Consider the following 22,315-nt stretch of genomic DNA (forward strand, 5'->3'; position numbering starts at 1 on the left):
GAGGGTTTACATCCAGACAGGCTGGCTCCAGAACTCCCTCTGTGAACCGCTACTATGGTGCTATTTGATGGTAGTGAGTGCCTGTCATAGAAGGTGTTCAAACAGGAGTTGCCTGAGTGATGGAGGGGGAGGACTACAAAAAGGTGTTCCAGTCAGAGGGAACAGCCAGTGCAAACAAGAGTCAAGAACGAGCAGTCAGAAGCGGCTGAAGCATAGTCTGTGATGGGGAAGTGGCAGAATAAAGCAGGGAACAGATAGTTTAGCTCTTGTAAGCCCCGCATAGAACCTTGCATTCAACACCCAACAGACATCATCCCCTCCACGGCCCACAGACACCTTAAATTACATGTCGTTATCTCTTCCAACCCCAAACCAAACCTTTATCACTTATTCCGTATCCTGCTTAATGACACCACAATCAACCCAGGTAGTTAAATGAGAAACCTGGGTTCTTGCTTTCACCTCACCCAACATCAAAGATATCTTAAAGGAATTAAAAATTGGGATAAGTGTAATACAAGGTTTTCATTCATATTAACAAAATTAGATGGCAGTCAAAAATAAAAAGGCGTACATCTGTGACAACATGGGTGGACCCTGAGTATATTATGTTGAGTGACATACGTCAGACGGAGAAAGACAAATACTGTGTGATTTCACTCATATTTAGAATATAAAAAACAAACAAACAAAAAACAAAATAAATGAACAAACCAAACCAAACAAACACACAGATACAGAGAACAGAGTGGTTGTCACCAGAGGGGTACGGGAGAAGGAGAGTGGGGGTAGAGGGGAGGGCAAAATGAGTAAAGGGGAATCAACCATATGGTGGTGGATGGAAACTAAACTTTTGGTGGTGAGCATACTACAGGGTATACAGAAGTAGAAATATAATGTTGTACACATGAAACTTATATAATGTTATAAACAAAAGTTACTTCAATAAAAAAATAAATTAACTTTAAAAAAGGCTTATAAACTGAGTTTGGCATTTCTGATGATGCTTGCAAATTTACAAATGATACTGACTAAAAATATTCTACTCAACGGAAAATATAGACTGAAAAATGTTTTACATTTATATATGGAATCTCATCACACAGAACTTAGCCTCTTTAATTCGTCTCTAACAACAGGGTTACTAACAATTTCCAACTCAATCTGTCCCTCAATTCTCACCTTGAACATTGATTCAGTTGGCAAATTTCTAGCTGGGATTGTGTAATTCCATCCACTGATGGAATTTGACCCATTTAATCAATTATTTAAAGTTTAAAAAAATCCTATTAAAAAATCCTCCTGGGGATTGCTTCAAGATGGCAGAGTAGAAGGACGTGCTCTCACTCCCTCTTGTGAGAACACCAGAATCACAACTAACTGCTGAACAGTCATCGACAGGAAGACACTGGAACTCACCAAAAAAGATACCCCACATCCAAAGACAAAGGAGAAGCCATAGTGAGATGGTAGGAGGGGAGCAATCACAATAAAATCAAATCCCATAACTGCTGGGTGGGTGACTCACAAGCAGGAGAACACTTATACCACAAAAGTCCACCCACTGGAGTGAAGTTTCTGAGCCGCACATCAGGCTCCCCAACCTGGGGGTCCGGCAACAGGAGGAGGAATTCCTAGAGAATCAGACTTTGAAGGCTAGCGGGATTTGATGGCAGGACTTCGACAGGACTGGGGGAAACAGAGACTCCACTCTTGGAGGGCACACACAAAGTAGTGTGCGCATCGGGACCCAGGGGAAGGAGCAGTGACCCGAGAGGAGGCTGAACCAGACCTACCTGCTAGTGTTGGAGGGTCTCCTGCAGAGGCAAGGGGTGGCTCTGTCTCACCGTGAGGACAAGGAGACTGGCAGCAGAAGTTCTGGGAAGTACTCCTTGGCGTGAGCCCTCCCAGAGTCGGCCATTAGTCCCACCAAAGAGCCCGGGTAGGCTCCAGTATTGGGTTGCCTCAGGCCAAACAACCAGCAGGGAGGGAACCCAGCCCCACCCATCAGCAGTCAAGCGGATTAAAGTTTAACTGAGATCTGCCCACCAGAGCAACAGCCAGCTCTACCAACCACCAGTCCCTCCCATCAGGAAACTTGCACAAGCCTCTTAGATAGCCTCATCCACCAGAGGGCAGACGGCAGAAGCAAGAAGAACTACAGTCCTGCAGCCTGTGGAACAAAAACCATATTCACAGAAAGACAGACAAGATGAAAAGGCAGAGGGCTATGTACCACATGAAGGAACAAGATAAAACACCAGAAAAACAACTAAATGAAGTGTAGATAGGCAACCTTCCAGAAAAAGAATTCAGAATAATGATAGTGAACATGATCCAGGACCTCGGAAAAAGAATGGAGGCAAAGATCAAGAAGATGCAAGAAATGTCTAGGGGCTTCCCTGGTGGCGCAGTGGTTAAGAATCCACCTGCCAAGGCAGGGGACACAGGTTCGAGCCCTGGTCCGGGAAGATCCCACATGCCGCGGAGCAACTAAGCCTGTGTGCCACAACTACTGAGCCTGCGCACTAGAGCCTGAAGCCACAACTACTGAGCCCACGTGCTGCAACTACTGAAGCCCACGTGCCTAGAGCCCATGCTCCACAACAAGAGAAGCCACCACAATGAGAAGCCTGCACGCCGCAATTAAGAATAGCCCAGCTCGATGCAACTAGAGAAAGCCTGTGCACAGCAACGAAGACCCAGCGTAGGCAAAAATAAATATATAAAATAAATTTGTAATAATAATTAAAAAAAAAGAAATGTTTAACAAAGACCTAGAAGAATTAAAGAACAAACAAACAGAGATGAACAATAAAATAACTGAAATGAAAAATACACTAGAAGGAGTCAATAGCAGAATAACTGAGGCAGAAGAATGGATAAGTGACCTGGAAGACAGAATGGTGGAATTCACTGCTGCCGAACAGAATAAAGAAAAACGAATGAAAAGAAATGAAGACAGCCTAAGAGACCTCTGGGACAACATTAAACGCAACAACATTCGCATTATAGGGGCCCAAGGAGGAGAAGAGAGAGACAAAGGACCCGAGGAAATATTTGAAGAGATTATAGTCAAAAACCTCCCTAACATGGGAAAGGAAATAGCCACCCAAGTCCAGGAAGCGCAGCGAGTCCCATACAGAATAAATGCAAGGAGAAACATGCTGCGACACAGTAATCAAATTGGCAAAAATTAAAGAAAAAGAAAAATTATTGAAAGCAGCAAGGGAAAAATGATAAATAACATACAAGGGAACTCCCATAAGGTTAACAGCTGATTTCTCAGCAGAAACTCTACAAGTCAGAAGGGAGTGGCATGATATACTTAAAGTGATGAAAGGGAAGAACCTACAACCAAGATTACTCTACCGGGCAAGGATCTCATTCAGATTCAATGGAGAAATCAAAAGCTTTACAGACAAGCAAAAACTAAGAGAATTCAGCACCACCAAACCAGCTCTAAAACAAATGCTAAAGGAACTTCCCTCAGTGGGAAACACAAGAGAAGAAAAGGACCTACAAAAACAAAGCCAAAACAATTAAGAAAATGGTCATAGGAACATACATATTGATAATTACCTTAAACGTGAATGGATTAAATGCTCCAACCAAAAGACACAGGCTTGCTGAATGGATACAAAAACAAGACCCATATATATGCTGTCTACAAGAGACCCACTTCAGACCTAGGGACACATTCAGACTGAAAGTGAGGGCATGGAAAAAGATATTCCATGCAAATGGAAATCAAAAGAGAGCTGGAGTAGCAATACTCATATCAGATAAAATAGACTTTAAAGTAACGAATGCTACAAGAGACAAGGAAGGACACTACATAATGATCAAGGGATCAATCCAAGAAGAAGATATAACAATTATAAATATATATGCACCCAACATAGGAGCACCTCAATACATAAGGCAACTGCTAACAGCTATAAAAGAGGAAATTGACAGTAACACAATAATAGTGGAGGACTTTAACAGCTCACTTACACCAATGGACAGATCATCCAAAATGAAAATAAATAAGGAAACAGAAGCTTTAAATGACACAATAGACCAGATAGATTTAATTGGTATTTATAGGACATTCCATCCAAAAACAGCAGATTACACTTTCTTCTCAAGTGCTGATGGAACATTCTCCAGGATAGATCACATCTTGGGTCACATATCAAGCCTCAGTAAATTTAAGAAAATTGAAATCATATCAAGCATCTTTTCTGACCACGCTATGAGATTAGAAATGAATTACAGGGGAAAAAACGTAAAAAACACAAACACATGGAGGCTAAACAATACGTTACTAAATAACCAAGAGATCACTGAAGAAATCAAAGAGGAAATCAAAAAATACCTAGAGACAAATGACAATGAAAACACGAAAATCCAAAACCTATGGGATGCGGCAAAAGCAGTTCTAAGAGGGAAGTTTATAGCTATACAAGCCTACCTCAAGAAACAAGAAAAATCTCAAACACACAATCTAACCTTACATCTAAAGGAACAACAGAAAGAAAAACAAACAAAACCCAAAGTTAGCAGAAGAAATCATAAAGATCAGAGCAGAAATAAATGAAATAGAAACAAAGAAAATAATAGCAAAGATCAATAAAACTAAAAGCTGGTTGTTTGAGAAGATAAACAAAATTGATAAACCATTAGTCAGACTCATCAAGAAAAAGAGGGAGAGGACTCAAATCAATAAAATCAGAAATGAAAAAGGAGAAGTTACAACAGACACTGCAGAAATACAAAGCATCCTAAGAGACTACTACAAGCAACTCTATGCCAACAAAATGGACAACCTGGAAGAAATGGACAAATTCTTAGAAAGGTATAACCTTCCAAGACTGAACCAGGAAGAAAAGGAAAATATGAACAAACCAATCACAAGTAATGAAATTGAAAATGTGATTAAAAATCATCCAACAAACAAAAGTCCAGGACCAGATGGCTTCACAGGTGAATTCTATCAAACATTTAGAGAAGAGCTAACACACATCCTTCTCAAACTCTTCCAAAAAATTGCAGAGGAAGGAACACTCCCAAACTCATTCTATGAGGCCACCATCACCCTGATACCAAAACCAGACAAAGATACTACAAAAAAAGAAAATTACAGACCAATATCACTGATGAATATAGATGCAAAAATCCTCAACAAAATACTAGCAAACAGAATCCAACAACACATTAAAAGGATCATACACCATGATCAAGTGGGATTTATCCCAGGGATGCAAGGATTCTTCAATATACGCAAATCAATCAATGTGATACACCATATTAACAAATTGAAGAATAAAAACAATATGATCATCTCAATATGAGATGCAGAAAAAGCTTTTGACAAAATTCAACACCCATTTATGATAAAAACCCTTCTGAAAGTGGGCATAGAGGGAACCTACCTCAACATAATAAAGGCCATACACGACAAACCCACAGCAAACATCATTCTCAATGGTGAAAAACTGAAAGCATTTCCTCTAAGATCAGGAACAAGTCAAGGATGTCCACTCTCACCACTATTATTCAACATAGTTTTGGAAGTCCTAGCCACGGCAATCAGAGAAGAAAAAGAAATAAAAGGAATACAAATTGGAAAAAAAGAAGTAACGCTGTCACTGTTTGCAGGTGACATGATACTATACATAGAGAATCCTAAAAATGTCACCAGAAAACTACTAGAGCTAATCAATGAATTTGGTAAAGTTGCAGGATACAAAATTAATGCACAGAAATCTCTTGCATTCCTATACACTAATGATGAAAAATCTGAAAGAGAAATTAAGGAAACACTCCCATTTACTATTGCAACAAAAAGAATAAAATACCTAGGAATAAACCTACCTAGGGGACAAAAGACCTGTATACAGAAAGCCATAAGACACTGATGAAAGAAATTAAAGATGATACCAACAGATGGAGAGATATAACATGTTCTTGGATTGGAAGAATCAACATTGTGAAAATGACTATACTACCCAAAGCAATCTACAGATTCAATGCAATCCCTATCAAATTACCAATGGCATTTTTTACAGAACTAGAACAAATCATCTTAAAATTTGTATGGAGACACAAAAGACCCCGAATAGCCAAAGCAGTCTTGAGGGAAAAAAAACGGAGCTGGAGGAATCAGACTCCCTGACTTCAGACTATACTACAAAGCTACAGTCATCAAGACAATATGGTACTGGCACAAAAACAGAAACATAGATCAATGGAACAAGATAGAAAGCCCAGAGATAAACCCATGCACCTATGGTCAACTAATCTATGACGAAGGAGGCAAAGATATACAATGGAGAAAAGACAGTCTCTTCAATAAGTGGTGCTGGGAAAACTGGACAGCTACATGTAAAAGAATGAAATTAGAACACTCCCTAACACCATACAGAAAAGTAAACTCAAAATGGATTAAAGACCTAAATGTAAGACTGGACACTATATAACTCTTAGAGGAAAACGTAGGAAGAACACTCTTTGACATAAATCACAGCAAGATCTTTTTTGATCCACCTCCTAGAGTAATGGAAATACAAACAAAAATAAACAAATGGGACCTAATGAAACGTCAAAGCTTTTGCACAGCAAAGGAAAGCATAAACAAGATGAAAAGACAACCCTCAGAATGGGAGAAAATATTTGCAAACGAATCAATGGACAAAGGATTAATCTCCAAAATATATAAACAGCACATGCAGCTCAATATTAAAAAAACAAACAACCCAATGCAAAAATGGGCAGAAGAGCTAAATAGACATTTCTCCAAAGAAGACATACAGATGGACCACAGGCACATGAAAAGCTGCTCAACATCACTAATTATTAGAGAAATGCAAATCAAAACTACAATGAGGTATCACCTCACACCAGTTAGAATGGGCAGCATCAGAAAATCTACAAACAACAAATACTGGAGAGGGTGTGGAGAAAAGGGAACCCTCTTGCACTGTTGGTGGGAATGTAAACTGATACAGCCACTATGGAGAACAGTATGGAGGTTCTTTAAAAAAGTAAAGATAGAATTACCATATGACCCAGCAATCCCACTACCGGGCATATACCCAGAAAAAATCATAATTCAAAAAGACACATGCACCCCAATGTTCATTGCTGCACTATTTACAATAGCCAGGTCATGGAAGCAACCTAAATGCCCATTGACAGACAAATGGATAAAGAAGTTGTGGTACATATATACAATGGAATATTACTCAGCCATAAAAAGGAATGAAATTGGGTCATTTGTTGAGGCATGGGTGGATCTAGAGACTGTCATACAGAGTGAAGTAAGTCAGAAAGAGAAAAACAAATATCATATATTAACGCATATATGTGGAACCTAGAAAAATGGTACAGATGAACTGGTTTGCAGGGCAGAAATAGAGACACAGATGTAGACAACAAACGTATGGACACCAAGGGGGGAAAGCGGCAGGGGGGTGGGGGTGGGGGTGTGAAGAATTGGGAGATTGGGATTGACATATATACAGTGATGTGGATAAAGTTGATGACTAATAAGAACCTGCTGTATAAAAAAATAAATAAAATAAAAATCAAAAATTCAAAAAAAGAAAATCCTCTCATCCCAAGAATTCTTTAGACTTTTACCTAAATACTGGGGTCATGGGCCTCAATCCTCACAAACTAATTATTTACAATCAGCTCCACAGGGTAGATTCATGTGCAATCGACTCCATGATTTTAAAAAGAGAAAAACAAACAAAAACAACCCAAACACTGCCTTAATCCACAGGGTATCTTCAAAATCCTTTATGAAATTTTTCTTCCACAAGTTGCCAGCTGGGTCTCTCAACTTGGTATCTTGCTGGCTTAGTTTGAATTCTCACAGACGCTGATCCTGAGACAAGGATTTGAGTATAAGAAGTGTATTTGAGAGGTGCTCCCAGGGAACTCTGGCAGGGAAGTGAGACAGGGAAGACAAAGAAGCTAATAATAGATACATTTTTCAACAAGTCCCCACTTTGGGAAACTAAAGCTTAACCTATTGGGGCATTCTGGGAAAAAAATGTAGAACAAGAACCGCAGTTATGCAGCTTGAACAGCCTCAAGGAGAAGAGAGCAAGAATATTTATCCATCAGCTCCCCTCAGTCAGTGGATGAGGGACCCTCCGGGGAGCACTGACTCCCCAGCACTGGAGGTCTGCCCCTTGCTGGTACGGGCAAAACTGTCTCTAAGGACCAGAGAAAGAGGTCAAGCAGAGAGTCACGAGTATTGGACTCTGGAAGCCAAGGGGCATGACAGGATGCCACATCTTGTTGCACAGGAAGCCCATGGATTACTGATTATCTTACCAAGATAAATTTAAGAAATACCTGAGATATTTGGTAACAATCATCCATCCTTATCAGCGTTTGATTTCACAAGTGGAGATACATGAACAATCTTAACCCCATTTTAAAAGCTGTTTCAAAATTTGAATCCATGGCATTTATGTTAGAATCATGGTAGAAATAATGTATTTAATGCCAATCATGTTTTTAAAAAACTTTTTATTATGGAAAATCTCAAATATTCACAAGATCAGAGAGAATAATATAATGAAGCCCACTTGAGCAACTCATAGCCAATCTTGAGAAATGGCCTTTCCATAAATTTTAATTTTTACTTTTTTTGGTTGTGCTGGGTCTTAGCTGTGGCTGGCAGGATCCTTAGTTGCGGCATGTGGGCTCCTTAGTTGTGGAAGGAGGGCTCCTTAGTTGCGGCTCGCCAGCTCTTTAGTTGTAGCATGTGAACTCTTAGTTGTGGCATGTGTGTAGGATCTAGTTCCCTGACCACAGATCGAACCTAGGCCCCCTGCATTGGGAGTGCAGAGCCTTAACCACTGCGTCACCAGGGAAGCCCCTTAAATTTATTTTCAATTAGCATTAAAAGGGCTGCTTTCTAGTCTCTCTTCTTTTAAATTTAAATATAACGAAGGCAAAAGTAGGAAACAAAAAATAAGTGATTGCCAGGGCTAGTTTGGGGGAGAGATGAAGAGACAGAGCACAGAGAATTTTTAGGGCAGTGAAAATACTCTGTATGATATTATAACGATGGATGTATGTAATTATACATTTGTCCAAACCCACAGAATGTATACCACCAAGAGTGAACCCTAAGGTAAACTAACAGACTTTGGGTGATTGTGATGTGTCAATGTAGGTTTCATCCTTGTTTTAAAAAATATATATGGCATTCTGGGTGGGAGATGTTGATAATGGGGGAAGCTATACATGTGTGAGGGCAAGGCATACATGGGAAATCTCTGTACCTCTCTCTCGATTTTGTTGTAAACCTAAAACTGCTCTAAAAAATAGTCTTAAGCAATAATTTAAAATTTTAAATGGAATTGGCATGTCCTGGTAAAAGGGAAGAAAAACACCTTTACTAACTACAGGCTTTCTTCATTAATAGGGAGTGGTCTTAAAACATAGTGAATTCCATTGGCTAATTATTATTGGAAAAAACAATGTAGTAGCAACTCTATGCAAAAGATAATCATTTCACTTGACAGACACTGCCTTTGGTTAAAGTAAAATACAAAACTGTCTCATGAGTGGGAAGCCATCCATGTGGCCAATCAGGGTTACATTCTGCGGTTACCTCATCGGGGCCCAGGCATCTGTCTATGCGTCTGTCTACATACACTGCTCCCCAACTTCCAACTCTTCCACTGCGGGGACTGGCCCCGCTGATGGTTAACACAAGCCCTCATCACCTCTTAGGCCAAATCGACCTCATGTCTTTGGCACAGAGCTTTGGAGTATTAAGTGAATACCTGGTCAAGTACTTGAGCAGATTAAAAAGTCCTCTTTGAAAACATACTTGGCTCTAACTGCAGGCATCTGTGTGGCCCAGCTTGGCGTGGGGATGAGCATCTGTGTGTGGGCGGGGGTACATTCCCACAACAGGAGCCTACCCCCTTGCTGTGTGTCTGCTGCAGAAATCATCTAGAATGGATCTCTCCCATTAATAACCTTTGGCATCTAGGAAGCTACTCTAATAGGCGGCATGGCATAGTGGAAAGAAGACAGATTTTAAAGCCAGATTCCTGATTCTGCCACTTTCTATGTGACTTCAGACAAGTTACAGAACCTTTTTCGGCTTCTGGTTTTTCTCATTTGCAAGACTGGGATGGTTTGCACAGGATTGTTATGAAAATTAAATTAGGTACTTATGCAGAGTGCTTGGCATACAGATTTTAAATACATACGGATTCTCTTTCTTGCTCTTTTATTTTCCCTGTCTTCTTTCTGAGCCACAAATAACAGCTTACACATAGTGAGCGCTTACTAGGAGCCAAGCACTGCCTTAGCTACATGTAATCCTAACCACACTCCCGTGAGGTGCTATTAGTCGAGCCATTGTATCAGTCTGCTCGGGCTGCTATACAAAATACCACAGGCTGGCGGCTTAAACAATAGGAATTTATTTTCTCAAAGTTCTCGGGGCTAGAGGTCCATGATCAAGGTGTTGGAAGGCTTGGTTTCCCCTGAGGCCTCTCTCACTGCATCCTCAGGTGGCCTCCCCTGCGTGTATGCACCCCTGGTGTCTTCTCCTCCTCTTATGAGGACACCAGTCACACCGGATTAGGGCCCCACTCTTATGACCCCCCCTTAACCTTTATTACCTCTTTAAAGGCCCTGTCTTCAAATACAGTCACATTGGGAATAAGGCCTTCTACATGTGGATTTAGGGGAAACACAATTCAGTCCACCCACCCATTTTCCATATATTGAGAGGAACTTGCCTAACGTCACACAGCTGTTAAGCAGCAGACCTGACATTAAAACTTTATTGAATTCAGAGCCCAGGCCCTGTTCACTCTGTCCTAAAGCCTGTCCACCAGCATGGCTATTGTGAAGCAGGGCCTAGTATAAGAACCTGGGACAATGGAGGGACTTAAAGATATTTCAGTTTCTTTAATGCATCACAGAATTCAACTATAAATTAGCTCCAATTGACCATTTACCAGATATCCTTGAAATATCTGTATTTTCCAAGCAGGATTATCAATATTTATTTCAAAGGAAAGAAACTTTCCCTGCCTCTCTTATACATCTCTAAAACTTATAATTTAAAAAACAATCCTTTTAGAAACCACATGGAAGGACTAAAGTTTGATTATTACATTCTTCAAGAATGCTGCTTGGATTCTTTTTTTTTTTAACCTATGACTATACACATGTGTTTTTGCTTAAGATACAGTATTTACAAGACTGCTTTGGAATGCTATCACAGTACCATGTAGTTTCACAGAAGATATCTCACTTTCCTTTTGGTATCTTTACAAAGGGTTAAAAGGCCAGACACAGAAAGCATTATACCTCTAAGATTATTATTAGTGACTGACTGTATATATTCAGTCATGTGCTGTCCTAGAATTTGACAAAAAACGAAATGAAAACTCTAAGGTAAAAGAAAGAATGAGCCCAGACAAGGTAGAGTCCTACCACCGATTTGTGACTCGTAGTTCCGTATTTCAAGACAAACTGTAAAATGCCAACTTAATAAACATACATTTATTTTCAGCAAGGCCAAGATTCCTTTGGTTTCCACTGCAGAGCCTTTTCAGATTTACTTATTGGAATTCTGGTAGAGAAAAATGATCCAAGCTGTTTCCCATCCTAGTCAGCTGGGGCCTGCATAACAAAGCACTACAGGCTGAGTGGCTTAAATGACAGAAGTTTATTTCCTCACAGTTCTGGAGGCTGGAGCTCCGAGATCAGGAGGGCAGCATAGCTGAGTTCTGGTGGGGACACTCATCCTAGCTTGCAGACAGCTCCCATCTCGCTGTGTGCTCACAGACAGCAAACTCTCTGGGGTCTCCTCTTAGAAGGAGGGCCTCACCCTCATGACCTCACCTAAACGTAATTATCTCCCAAAGGTCCCATCTCCAAATACTACCACACTGGACTTCAACATATGGACTTTAGGGGACATAATTCAGTCCATGGTATTTGCTCAAAATGTCGTGGGGGAAAAAAATCTCAAAATGTGTTTAAATTGCTTCTTTGGTGAAAGAAAAACACTATAATGTAGACTAATGCACTGGGCTCTTAATTGTTCTTGTAGACTGAAGAGCAGTGATGTGGGCAGTGAATCAGGAACAAAGGGCGAGAGGATGGTCACTTGTGCCTTCAGTAAATGTTTCAGTCCCTACTGTGTGCCAGGCATCATGGAAAGAGACATGAAGCTCTCAGTTCAGTGTGGGAGGCAAACAAAAAAATAATAATAATTTCGATACAGTGTGGAAAGGGCCGTGACATAAGAGATGCTCAGGACTATTAATGGATCAGCAAAAGCGGGTACTGGGGACTCAAGCCAACCAGCAAGGGGAGGGTGTCAGGGAAGATTTCCTGGAAGGAGGTGTTGCCTGTGCTTTAATGGTCCAGGATGTGCCAATGGGCTTGCATTCTCCATTCCTTCCAGCAGGATGCCCTGGTGCTGCTGTTGGCATCCTGTTTTGGAGATCTGAGTCTGGGAAGCCTCCAGGGCCACAGGCTTGACAGGCCCCAATCTTTTCTTCCATACTGGGCACTGGTCAATTCAGGATTAAACCTTCATTATGGTGGAGAAGCACATCACCAAGCTGTCCTCTTAAATCTTTCATATCTCCACTGATCATCCTGTAGTCTTCTTATTCGGGGACAGATCTTTTGAAATGTTTCTGTGAGGTTCTCCTAGCTGGTCTACATGTCTTGACCTTCCTGTGGTCTTAATATGAAGTCCTAAGGGGGGCAGACCCAGGGTGTCTGATTTAGTACTTTGTAAGTTACTGCGGCGATGGCCCTGGTCACTTGGCTCCCACTGGACCTCATATAACATGAAAACAATCTTTCTCACTACCAGGTGAGGGGTCTACTAAAAGTACAGAGATGTTCCTAGGGGTATCCTGTGACTCATCTATTACTTCTCTAATCTCTAAAGCAATGGCCTTCAAACATTATTTTGCATGCTATAAAAAACTGTAAGCACCCTTCATGTGTATATATTATATACATCTACTTTTATACTAATATATTATGTGTATTATCAACACAAAACTAAAATTTTAAATACAAGAGAAAAAGAGGAAAAACAAGGTTTTAAGAACAAATTTTATTAGTGGTAAAACTTTTCTGTTCTTTCAAAATTATAATGCATATTATTCAATGCATCAATATGATGAATTATGCCTTATTATTGTTTAAAACCATGTTTTAACACATTGTGAAACAGTGATTTGAGATCTGGTTCTAAATCTAATGTCTTATTCTATTTTCTTTATCTTTATAGCACTAATCACTCAGCAAGGTTTTTGTTTTGTTCACTGCTCTGGCCCTAGAGTATAGAACAGGGTTTGGCCCATAGTGTGTACTTAATAAACATTTATTGAAAAAAATTCTTTTTGACCATGATACTGTATAATGGTGTGTTGTTGTACATCCCTTCCCTACTCCAATGACCCCATGTTGGTAGCTTGAAATTAGCCATACTGTGACAATTTACACCACAGAAATTGGCAAAGCTACAAATTGGGGCTTGATTTATTGTTTTTTTTCCTGCCTATGAAAGCAATGGACAAAATGTTAATAATGAAGATTTAACTTAAAAGTGCATTGTGTCTATAGTTGTTATATAGTGAATAGCACCAAAAAATTGAGTAAATAATCTTCCAGTATTAAAAAACTACTATTTCAGCAAAGTCACTCATATCATTAAAAAAATGAGTAAAGTTCTAACAATATGTCTTCATGGTTTCACTTTTATCTTTTTTAATTGAAGTATAGCCAAATTTCACCAACTAATATTACTATTTAGAATTACTTCCTTTTAGAATTTTTTCTATAGTTGTTTTATAGTAATTGAAATCATAGTGTATACTCTGCATTATTTGCATATCGTGATAACTTTACAGTGTTATTACAAATTCCTTATAAATGATTCTAATGGTTGCATAATATACCATCATGTAGCTGTGTCATAGCTACTTAACCACTCTTATGTTGTTGGAATCTATGTTTGTTTTTATTTTTTCACCATCATAAATATGTATTGTGCTTTTATCTATATGTATAAAACTTTATCTACTGGTTATTTCTTTTCATCTTCTAGTTATTTCTTCTTTTTTAATTGGAGTATAGTTGATTTACAATGTTGTGTTAGTTTTAGGTGTACAGCAAAGTGATATATATATATATTTTTTTTTTTTTTTTTTCAAATTATTTTCCCTTATAGGTCATTACAAAATACTGAGTATAGTTCCCAGCTCTATACAGTAGGTCCTTGTTGTTTATCCGTTTTATATATCGTAGTGTGTATCTGTTAATCCCAAACTCCTAATTTATCCCCGCCCCACTTCCCCTTTGGTAACCATAAGTTTGTTTTCTATGCCTGTGGGTCTCTCTGTTTTGAACATAGATTCTTTTCTATCATTTCTTTTCAGATTCCACATATAAGTGATATCATATGATATTTGTCTTTGGCTGGCTTACTTCACTTAGTATGATAATCTCTAGGTCCATCCATGTTGCTACAAATGGCATTATTTCATTCCTTTTTATGGCTGAGTAATATTCCATTGTATATATGTACCACATCTTCTTTATCCATTCATCCGTCCATAGACATTTAGGTTGCTTCCATGTCTTGGCTATTGTAAACAGTGCTGCTATGAACACAGGGGTGCATGTATCTTTTTGAAATATTTTCTCCAGATATATGCCCAGGAGTGGGATCCCTGGATCATATGGTAACTCTATTTTTAGTTTTTTAAACTAAACTTTTATCTTACTTATTAATGTAAAGGAAAATATGAACCAACATCCATATCAGAACTCTACTCAGAGAGCTGGTTGTTAAACACTGCGCAGCACACCACTGCCCCAGCCCCTGTGTGCCCCCAGATCTGGCCCCAGCTTCCTCTCTTCCTAATGCCATCTTCCACATCTAGGATGCAGTCACACTGGTCTTTGTTGAGCCCCCAGATACCAGGTTCTTCCTACCTCCAGGTCTCTATACTTATCTTTCTGTCGGGAATTTCTTCCCATAGATTTTTGCACAGCTGACGCCTTCTCATCATTCTGGTCTCAGCTCAAATGTCCCCTAAGAGAGGCCTTCTCTGAGTACTGTAAAGTAACTCCTTCTTCCTAGTCCCTATCCTCATTATCTCATTTTATTGACTTCATTGCACTTTCCTAAAATATTTATTAATTTATATGTTAATTGACTGCTTCCTGTCCCAGTAATAGGAAGTTCACTAGAGCCATGATTTGTCTGCCTGTTTCCAGTGTGTACTTTGCATTTGATACAGCGCCTGGCACACAGTAGGTACTCAATGAATAACTGACTGACCAAAATCTATTTAATTAGACTATTATGTCAGGTAACGATCTCAGGCTTATTTCTATCACTGTTCCGTAAGCATAGCCAATATGTAGTAATCTTGTTGGAAACAAGATTGTGATAGAAGCTGTGGGAAAATGCAGGTGGGGGAGGACTCTACACCCACAGAACTTCAGCACCAGTCTCCGGCACTGCTGCCCAAGGCACCCCGTCTTCCTCTACTCTTTCTTGCCCTTTCCTCCTCTTGTGTTCCCTATGAATCTCATACTTGACACAAGAGTTTAAAGCAGTGGTTCTCAAAAAGAATAGAGAGGTTGCAACCTACGCGGTTGCAAGGTTTAGAAACAAAGAGTAAAACGCTAGGCCACGGGGCAGAGGGTGAGATCAGGTTTTACAGAAGTAAAATGGTTATCCTGGATACTAGCCATGCACCACAGCAAAGAGATGACTGAAATATTAGTACCAAATAAGTCCATGTGGAAACTCTTTTCTTCACAGAAGGAGAGAGAAATTAATCTGGTAGTCTTTAAAACACATACAAAACTTGATAATGTTAGCCTCTACTCAATTTATAACTTGCATCAAACATCACAGAGATTTCAGCCATGTTAAGGTAGTTGCGTTGGCTGCCAAGGTTTTCTCTCATATGGACTGCTGTGTAGGTTAGGTGATTCACTTCTGGTTGGATCTACTTAACACGGTCTTGGTTCACCAGAACCAGAATTATTCAGATAAATAAATGCTTTTGGCCTCAATTATTTGCCTTGACCATTCAGCTTATTATTTTTTCTTGTATAGAGAATATTTAGGACATTTAATTTTACATCCATGCCTCAAATCACTTGACATTTCAAAAGGACAATACCTTTCTTCTTTGAGTTGAGTAAGCATTCGTGCTCTTCTTTAACAGAGATTTTACAACTCTTGATTCGACAGAAAAAGGATCGTCTTGAGCCAGAATACACACAACTCCTTCTGGTGTGGAAATTACTGTGAGCTTGCAAACCAGCTTTCATAGTGCAAAGAGGTAAGAGAATAGGTAGAAAATAATATTTTCAAATAATTTTGAAATCTATCTCCTAACATTTTCTGGTCATCTATTACTTGAGAAATGGTTATTGACATCATTATACAGTAAACCCCAAAGTGAAACATACCAAAAAAATGTATTTGTCAAGCAATCACATTTTGATAACTTATAATCACTTGAAATTTATCTTTATATTTTTCCCCAGGGGGGCAGATAGTAAAGATAATTTAAATGAAATACAAATTAAATGAAAAAAACCTTAACTAAAACAGTAATCAGTAGCATAAAGCATTATTATTTTTACATTATAAATAATTATTAGGCAATAAGCATTTTCAGAGAAGAGAAGTATTTCTGGAGAAGATAAAGAATATGTATACTTCTCAAACACAATTATACAAGGTCTTTCACATTGAGTAGACCTAACTAACACATTTAAGAAAGAGAATGATTGTCCCTCAGCATACAACTAAATAATAAAAAAAACTCCAGCAATTTTTTTATCCCAAATGATACTTTCCTATAAAGATTTTATTAGCATATGAAAAATAGAGAATATGAAGTAATCACATTTTCCCTAAAGCATCTTCAGATGAATGTATTTGTTTCTATATACGTGTACAAATACATGAATTCTCTATGTAGTTATATTGTTTTTTTAAACTGAGGTTGATGATTATAAAGTTTACTAAATAATTCTCCTCTTGATAAAACCATAATTAGCTAATGTTTTCAAAACACTCTACAGCTGTACTCTGAAGTAATAATTACATTTACATAAAATGGTAAGAATGCTGAAATGAGTACTTACTTTCGGCATCTATTAGCTTCTCTCTTGGTGAAATGTCAGAGGAGGAAAGTTGTTCCTTTACTTCGGCAACATCTTTTGGATGTAAGAAGTCAAATAAGCTTTGTCCAGTCAAACTAGCCTATTTATAAGGTAGATGATCATTGAAAATCAGAATCATGTCATTTCTACCTTTCCTCATACAGACATAGGATACTTTTTCTTTGGTTTAAAGTGGCTTTTTCTTAAGCTCAGGTACATTTACTGTACTGGGTGACCTTAGCTTGGTCAGTGTTAAAAACAGTGATACGTGTAGATAGAAAAAAATACATGCACACAGACCCATAACTGGATACACACAAACCACATACACACACCTAATAACTAACATTCTATTTATTCTTGTTACTCTTAGTAACATCCCCAATTCACATGTTACAAGGCATATTATTATTTACTTTAAACTTTACCATTAGTAAAAGAGATTATATTACAGTATAATATAGAAGTCAGAGAATAGCTGTGATTTTTATGGTGTAACTCAAATTTACCATACTGTTTACAAATAATTACCATACTGTTGATAACTCAAATCCAACCTGGAATACGTCTCATTTGGCATTCCACTTCTCCCCACATGCACAGCATTCCTCAGCCCATGACTTCGCTTGCATGGTCTCATCACCTGGAATTCATTACCTCTTCTCTATAAACTCAGTTCCCTGGCTGATCCAGACAATTGCCTTTTACTCCCTGAATTCCAAGATTCCTTCTCCCAACCTGAAATGTCTTCCTCCCTTTCTCTGCTCATCTTAAAGCCTAGGAGACATTCTACCTCACATGTGAAGCCCATAGTGATCACCCCTCTTCTGAACTTCTTTATTACCCAAGCAGACATTCCTATAGAAGGTAAAAAAATGGACCAGCTGGTCCAAGTGGCCTGGAGTGCTTGGCGGTTAGATATCGCTATCAAAAACAAAACAAAACAAAACAAAAGAAGAAAAACACTAGCAATCTGATTTATACATCAGTCTACTGTGTGATTGGCTAAGATAAGTCTATACCCAGAACTGCTTCAGAGCAAATCAGTTTTTTTTTTTTAAATTGAAGTACAGTTGATTTACAATGTTGTGCCAATCTCTGCTGTTATAGACAAATCAGATTTCTGAAGCTGAAAAGCTGAAGACCAGACCCTGTACCATGGGGATCCCAAAGTCCTCCTGAGCAGTCAGTGAGTCTCTTGAATGGTCTCTGAAATGCAAAGTCAGTGTCCAGTGGGACTGGCCTCCATGTTACTAATTTGGAACTTAAGAGCTACCTTGAATTGTCAAGTATCTTGGTGTGTATGTATGTGTGTGATGTTCTCTATTTCCAATTAGAATACAGAAAAATCAAGTCTTGCCCTGCTTTTGTGTCCCCACCTATAACCAGCTGCATGATTCATTTGGTTTTCACTCCCTTTGTATGTAGGTTCATAATATCTTTTTCTGTTATTTAACTCATTATCTATGAATGCCTTCTATCTCTCCAAATTTTCAAGTTTGGGGGGAATATAGGCTGAGATTAATGGGAGTTATTTAAGATTAAAGCTGGGGGCTATCTTATTTCTATATTATTTATTATATCTTTATATATTATTATTTTTTTTTACAATGGTATGTTAGTTTCTGCTTTATAACAAAGTGAATCAGCTATACATATACATATATCCCCATATCTCTTCCTTCTTGCGTCTCCCTCCCTATCCCACCCCTCTAGGTGGTCACAAAGCACCGAGCTGATCTCCCTGTGCTATGTGGCTGCTTCCCACTAGCTATCAGATTTACATTTGGTAGTGTATATATATCCATGCCACTCTCCCACTTTGTCCCAGCTTATCCTTCCCCCTCCCAGTGTCCTCAAGTCCATTCTGTAGTAGGTCTGCATCTTTATTCCCGTCCTGCCCCTAGGTTCTTCATGACCTTTTTTTTTTTTTTAAAGATTCCATATATATGTGTTAGCATACGGTATTTTTTTTTCTCTTTCTGACTTACTTCACTCTGTATGACAGACTCTAGGTCCATCCACCTCACTAAAAATAACTCAATTTCGTTTCTTTTTATGGCTGAGTAATATTCTATTGTATATATGTGCCACATCTTCTTTATCCATTCATCTGTCGATGGACACTTAGGTTACTTCCATGTCCTCGCTATTGTAAATAGAGCTATATATATTATTTTATTATGTATTATATTATTCTATTTCTATTTTAAAGGAGACCACAGGTGCTAGTTTATCCACTCTGTTGGTTTCAGTGCTATAGTTTTTGAGTAACTAGTTTAAATTAAATGGTGTTCAGTAACAAGGAGGCAAATCAATCACACCACTAATTAAATGAAAGATGTATTTCAGAGTTTGTTGCCAGAGCCTAGATCAAAAACTGTTTTGCAGTGCGTATAACTTAATAAATAATAATGCTGTGTCTTAGAGGAAACAGAGAAGGGTGACTAATATTTTTCAGACACTCAAATATGATATCATATTTAGTGCTTACATCCTGAGAGACGGGTATAATCATAATTTCCACTTTTTACACAGGAGGAAGCTGAGGTTCAGGAAAATGAAATAACTTGCTGAAGGAAGTGAACACTCCTGTCAATAACAAAAATTCATACTTTTTCCACACATCTTCCCCTCTCTCTTAGTTCTAACTTAGCAGAAGCCAATCCCACAGCCCAATGGGAAGAAAGAGTTCAGAAAAAGAGCTTCAAGATATGGTTTTTTTTTACAAAATAAACATAGTGGGACTTCCCTGGTGGTCCAGTGGTAAAGAATCGCCTTCCAATGCAGGGGACACGGGTTCGATCCCTGGCTGGGGAACTAAGATTCCACATGCCATGGGGCAACTAAGCCCTCATGCCGCAACTACTGAGTTCGTGCGTCTCAACTAGAGAGTCCGCGTGCCTCAAACTAGAGCCCATGCACCGCAACTAGAGAGAAGCCCGTATGCCGCAACAAAGAGCCCATGCACCACAACAAAGAGCCCACACCACAACGAAAGATCCTGCATGCCTCAACTAAGACCCAACGCAGCCACCCCCCAAAAAAAATTAAAAAAAAAAATTAATAAACATAGTAAGAAAATATCCTCAGTTTTGGATACCTGATCATAATTAAGTATTTTGGAGACTGATTTAGAAATGAAGAGAATTTTTCCTCTTTCACATCCAACCACAAATAGGAAGCCTTCTGCAGTCTAGGATTTAAAAATACAAAGTGAATATTTTAGAAGATATCTTCTGTCTCTCTCATACACATACATTCAGATTTTGAGGAAATTATTGTAGCAATAAAACTAGTAGAGTGGTCGTAAGAGCTAGTAAAATTAATTTTAAGAAATTTCCTCAGTACATAAAAAGACTGATAAAATCAAATTGAACCCCAGTCTAAAGTAATGTTTTTGACTTAGAAAGTCCAGGCATGGAATATCTAGTTGAGATATTTCAAAATATAAAAATTACCTATGTTGAATTCTATACTCATACAGAAACTCTGTAAAGATATCAAAACATCAATAACGGTTGCCTGTGGATGCACTGAGACAGAAGGACTGTGCAGATTGGGATGAAGGAAGCATCAGGAATACTATATTTGAATTCAGCTGTTCAAATAAAAAAGGGACTCTTCAAAAAAATTAAAAGAAAAACGGGGACTTCCCTGGTGGCGCAGTGGTTGGGAATCCGCCTGCCGGTGCAGGGGACACGGGTTCAAGCCCTGGGCCGGGAGGATCCCGCATGCCGCGGAGCGGCTGGGCCCGTGCGCCACAGCTACTGAGCCTGCGCTCTGGAGCCCCCGAGCCACAACTACTGAAGCCCATACACCCAGATCCAGTGCTCCATAACATGAGAAGTCACGGCAATGAGAGGCCCGCGCGCCGCGATGAAGAGTGGCCCCCGCTCGCCGCAGCTAGAGAAAGCCCGCACGCAGCAACGAAGACCCAACGCAGCCAAAAATAAATAAATAAAATAAATTTATAAAAAAAAAAAAAAAGAAAAACGGACAAATGTATATCAAAAATCTTTCTATTTAATCATACTAAGGCATAATGCCTAGTAGTAATAGCACAAGATCAAGACATGTATTACCTCCTGGGAGCAGGATAAGCCAATGACATGGTCATATTTTCCACGTCACATAAACCTGTAGACCAGTGAATTTGAAACCCAGGCATGCATATGAAATGATGAGGACAGAAATGGCAAAGCATCGACTAATAACTCATTCAGTAAGCAGTGGCTGGCTCATCTGCAGAGAACAGGATCCTGAAGGAATTGAGTACAAGGTAGATGGCCTTGAAGGAGGTGCCAATAGTGGGGAATAGCGCCTACGGTGTGGGAAGTGAGTGCATCAGGCAGTGTAAGGAGCTTAGTGTTAAAGACAAGCTATGCTCTGTCCTTTGGAAAGTGCCTATCCTCTGCCTCTACATTCATTAGCCCAAACGAATAAGACATATTTACTTGCATAACTTAAATTGTCATCTTAAAGGAAATTCGGTATAATACAGAGTCCTGTATGTTTAGAACAGGAATTTTTAGAACTAAAAATCTTCCTCCCATTCAAACAAAAATGAAAGGACAAATACAACTTAGACAAACATATCCCTTAACTTACCTTAAGAATTAAGTGTCTGAGCTCATTATCCTGAATGAATGAAGGTCTGTAATTATTTCCTGCATAAGAACTTGTCATACCTGAAAATAAAGAAGTCAAATAGTTATTAAAAATAGAGATGGAGGGACTTCCCTGGTGGCGCAGTGGTTAAGAATCCACCTGCCAATGCAGGGGACAATGGGTTCGAGCCCTGGTCCAGGAAGATCCCACATGCTGCAGAGCAACTAAGCCCATGCGCCACAACTACTGAGCCTGCACTCTAGAGCCTGCGAGCCACAACTTCTGAGCCCCTGAGCCACAACTACTGAGCCCGCGCGCCTAGAGCCCGTGCTCTGCAACAAGGGAAGCCACCACAATGAGAAGCCCGTGCACCACAACAAAGAGTAGCCCCCGCTCACCGCAACTAGAGAAAGCCCACATGCAGCAACAAAGACCCAACGGAGCCAAAAATATAAATAAATAAATAAAATAGAGTATTTCTTTAAAAAAAATAGAG

General features: G+C 39.1%; 1 protein-coding gene across 10 annotated transcripts in view; it reads right to left on the reverse strand.

Moving 5' to 3' along the window:
* Positions 1–22,315, reverse strand: part of BMAL2 (basic helix-loop-helix ARNT like 2) — a 102,303-nt gene that overhangs the window by 16,475 nt on the left and 63,513 nt on the right. For 8 of the 10 annotated variants that reach the window (XR_009009703.1, XM_057556441.1, XM_057556440.1 and 5 more), the window contains 4 exons: positions 21,820–21,899; positions 20,312–20,404; positions 17,191–17,308; positions 16,215–16,358 (listed from right to left, as the gene is read on the reverse strand). Coding sequence is in view for 9 of the 10 variants with exons in the window: in XM_057556441.1 (XP_057412424.1) it covers positions 16,215–16,358; positions 17,191–17,308; positions 20,312–20,404; positions 21,820–21,899 (435 nt within the window). In the remaining variant the exon portion in view is untranslated. The remainder of the gene's footprint in view (positions 1–16,214; positions 16,359–17,190; positions 17,309–20,311; positions 20,405–21,819; positions 21,900–22,315) is intronic. The other 2 variants (XM_057556447.1, XM_057556445.1) reach the window with 1 other exon arrangement.

The sequence above is a fragment of the Balaenoptera acutorostrata genome, chromosome 11, assembly GCF_949987535.1.
Source record: "Balaenoptera acutorostrata chromosome 11, mBalAcu1.1, whole genome shotgun sequence".
NCBI lineage: Eukaryota > Metazoa > Chordata > Mammalia > Artiodactyla > Balaenopteridae > Balaenoptera > Balaenoptera acutorostrata.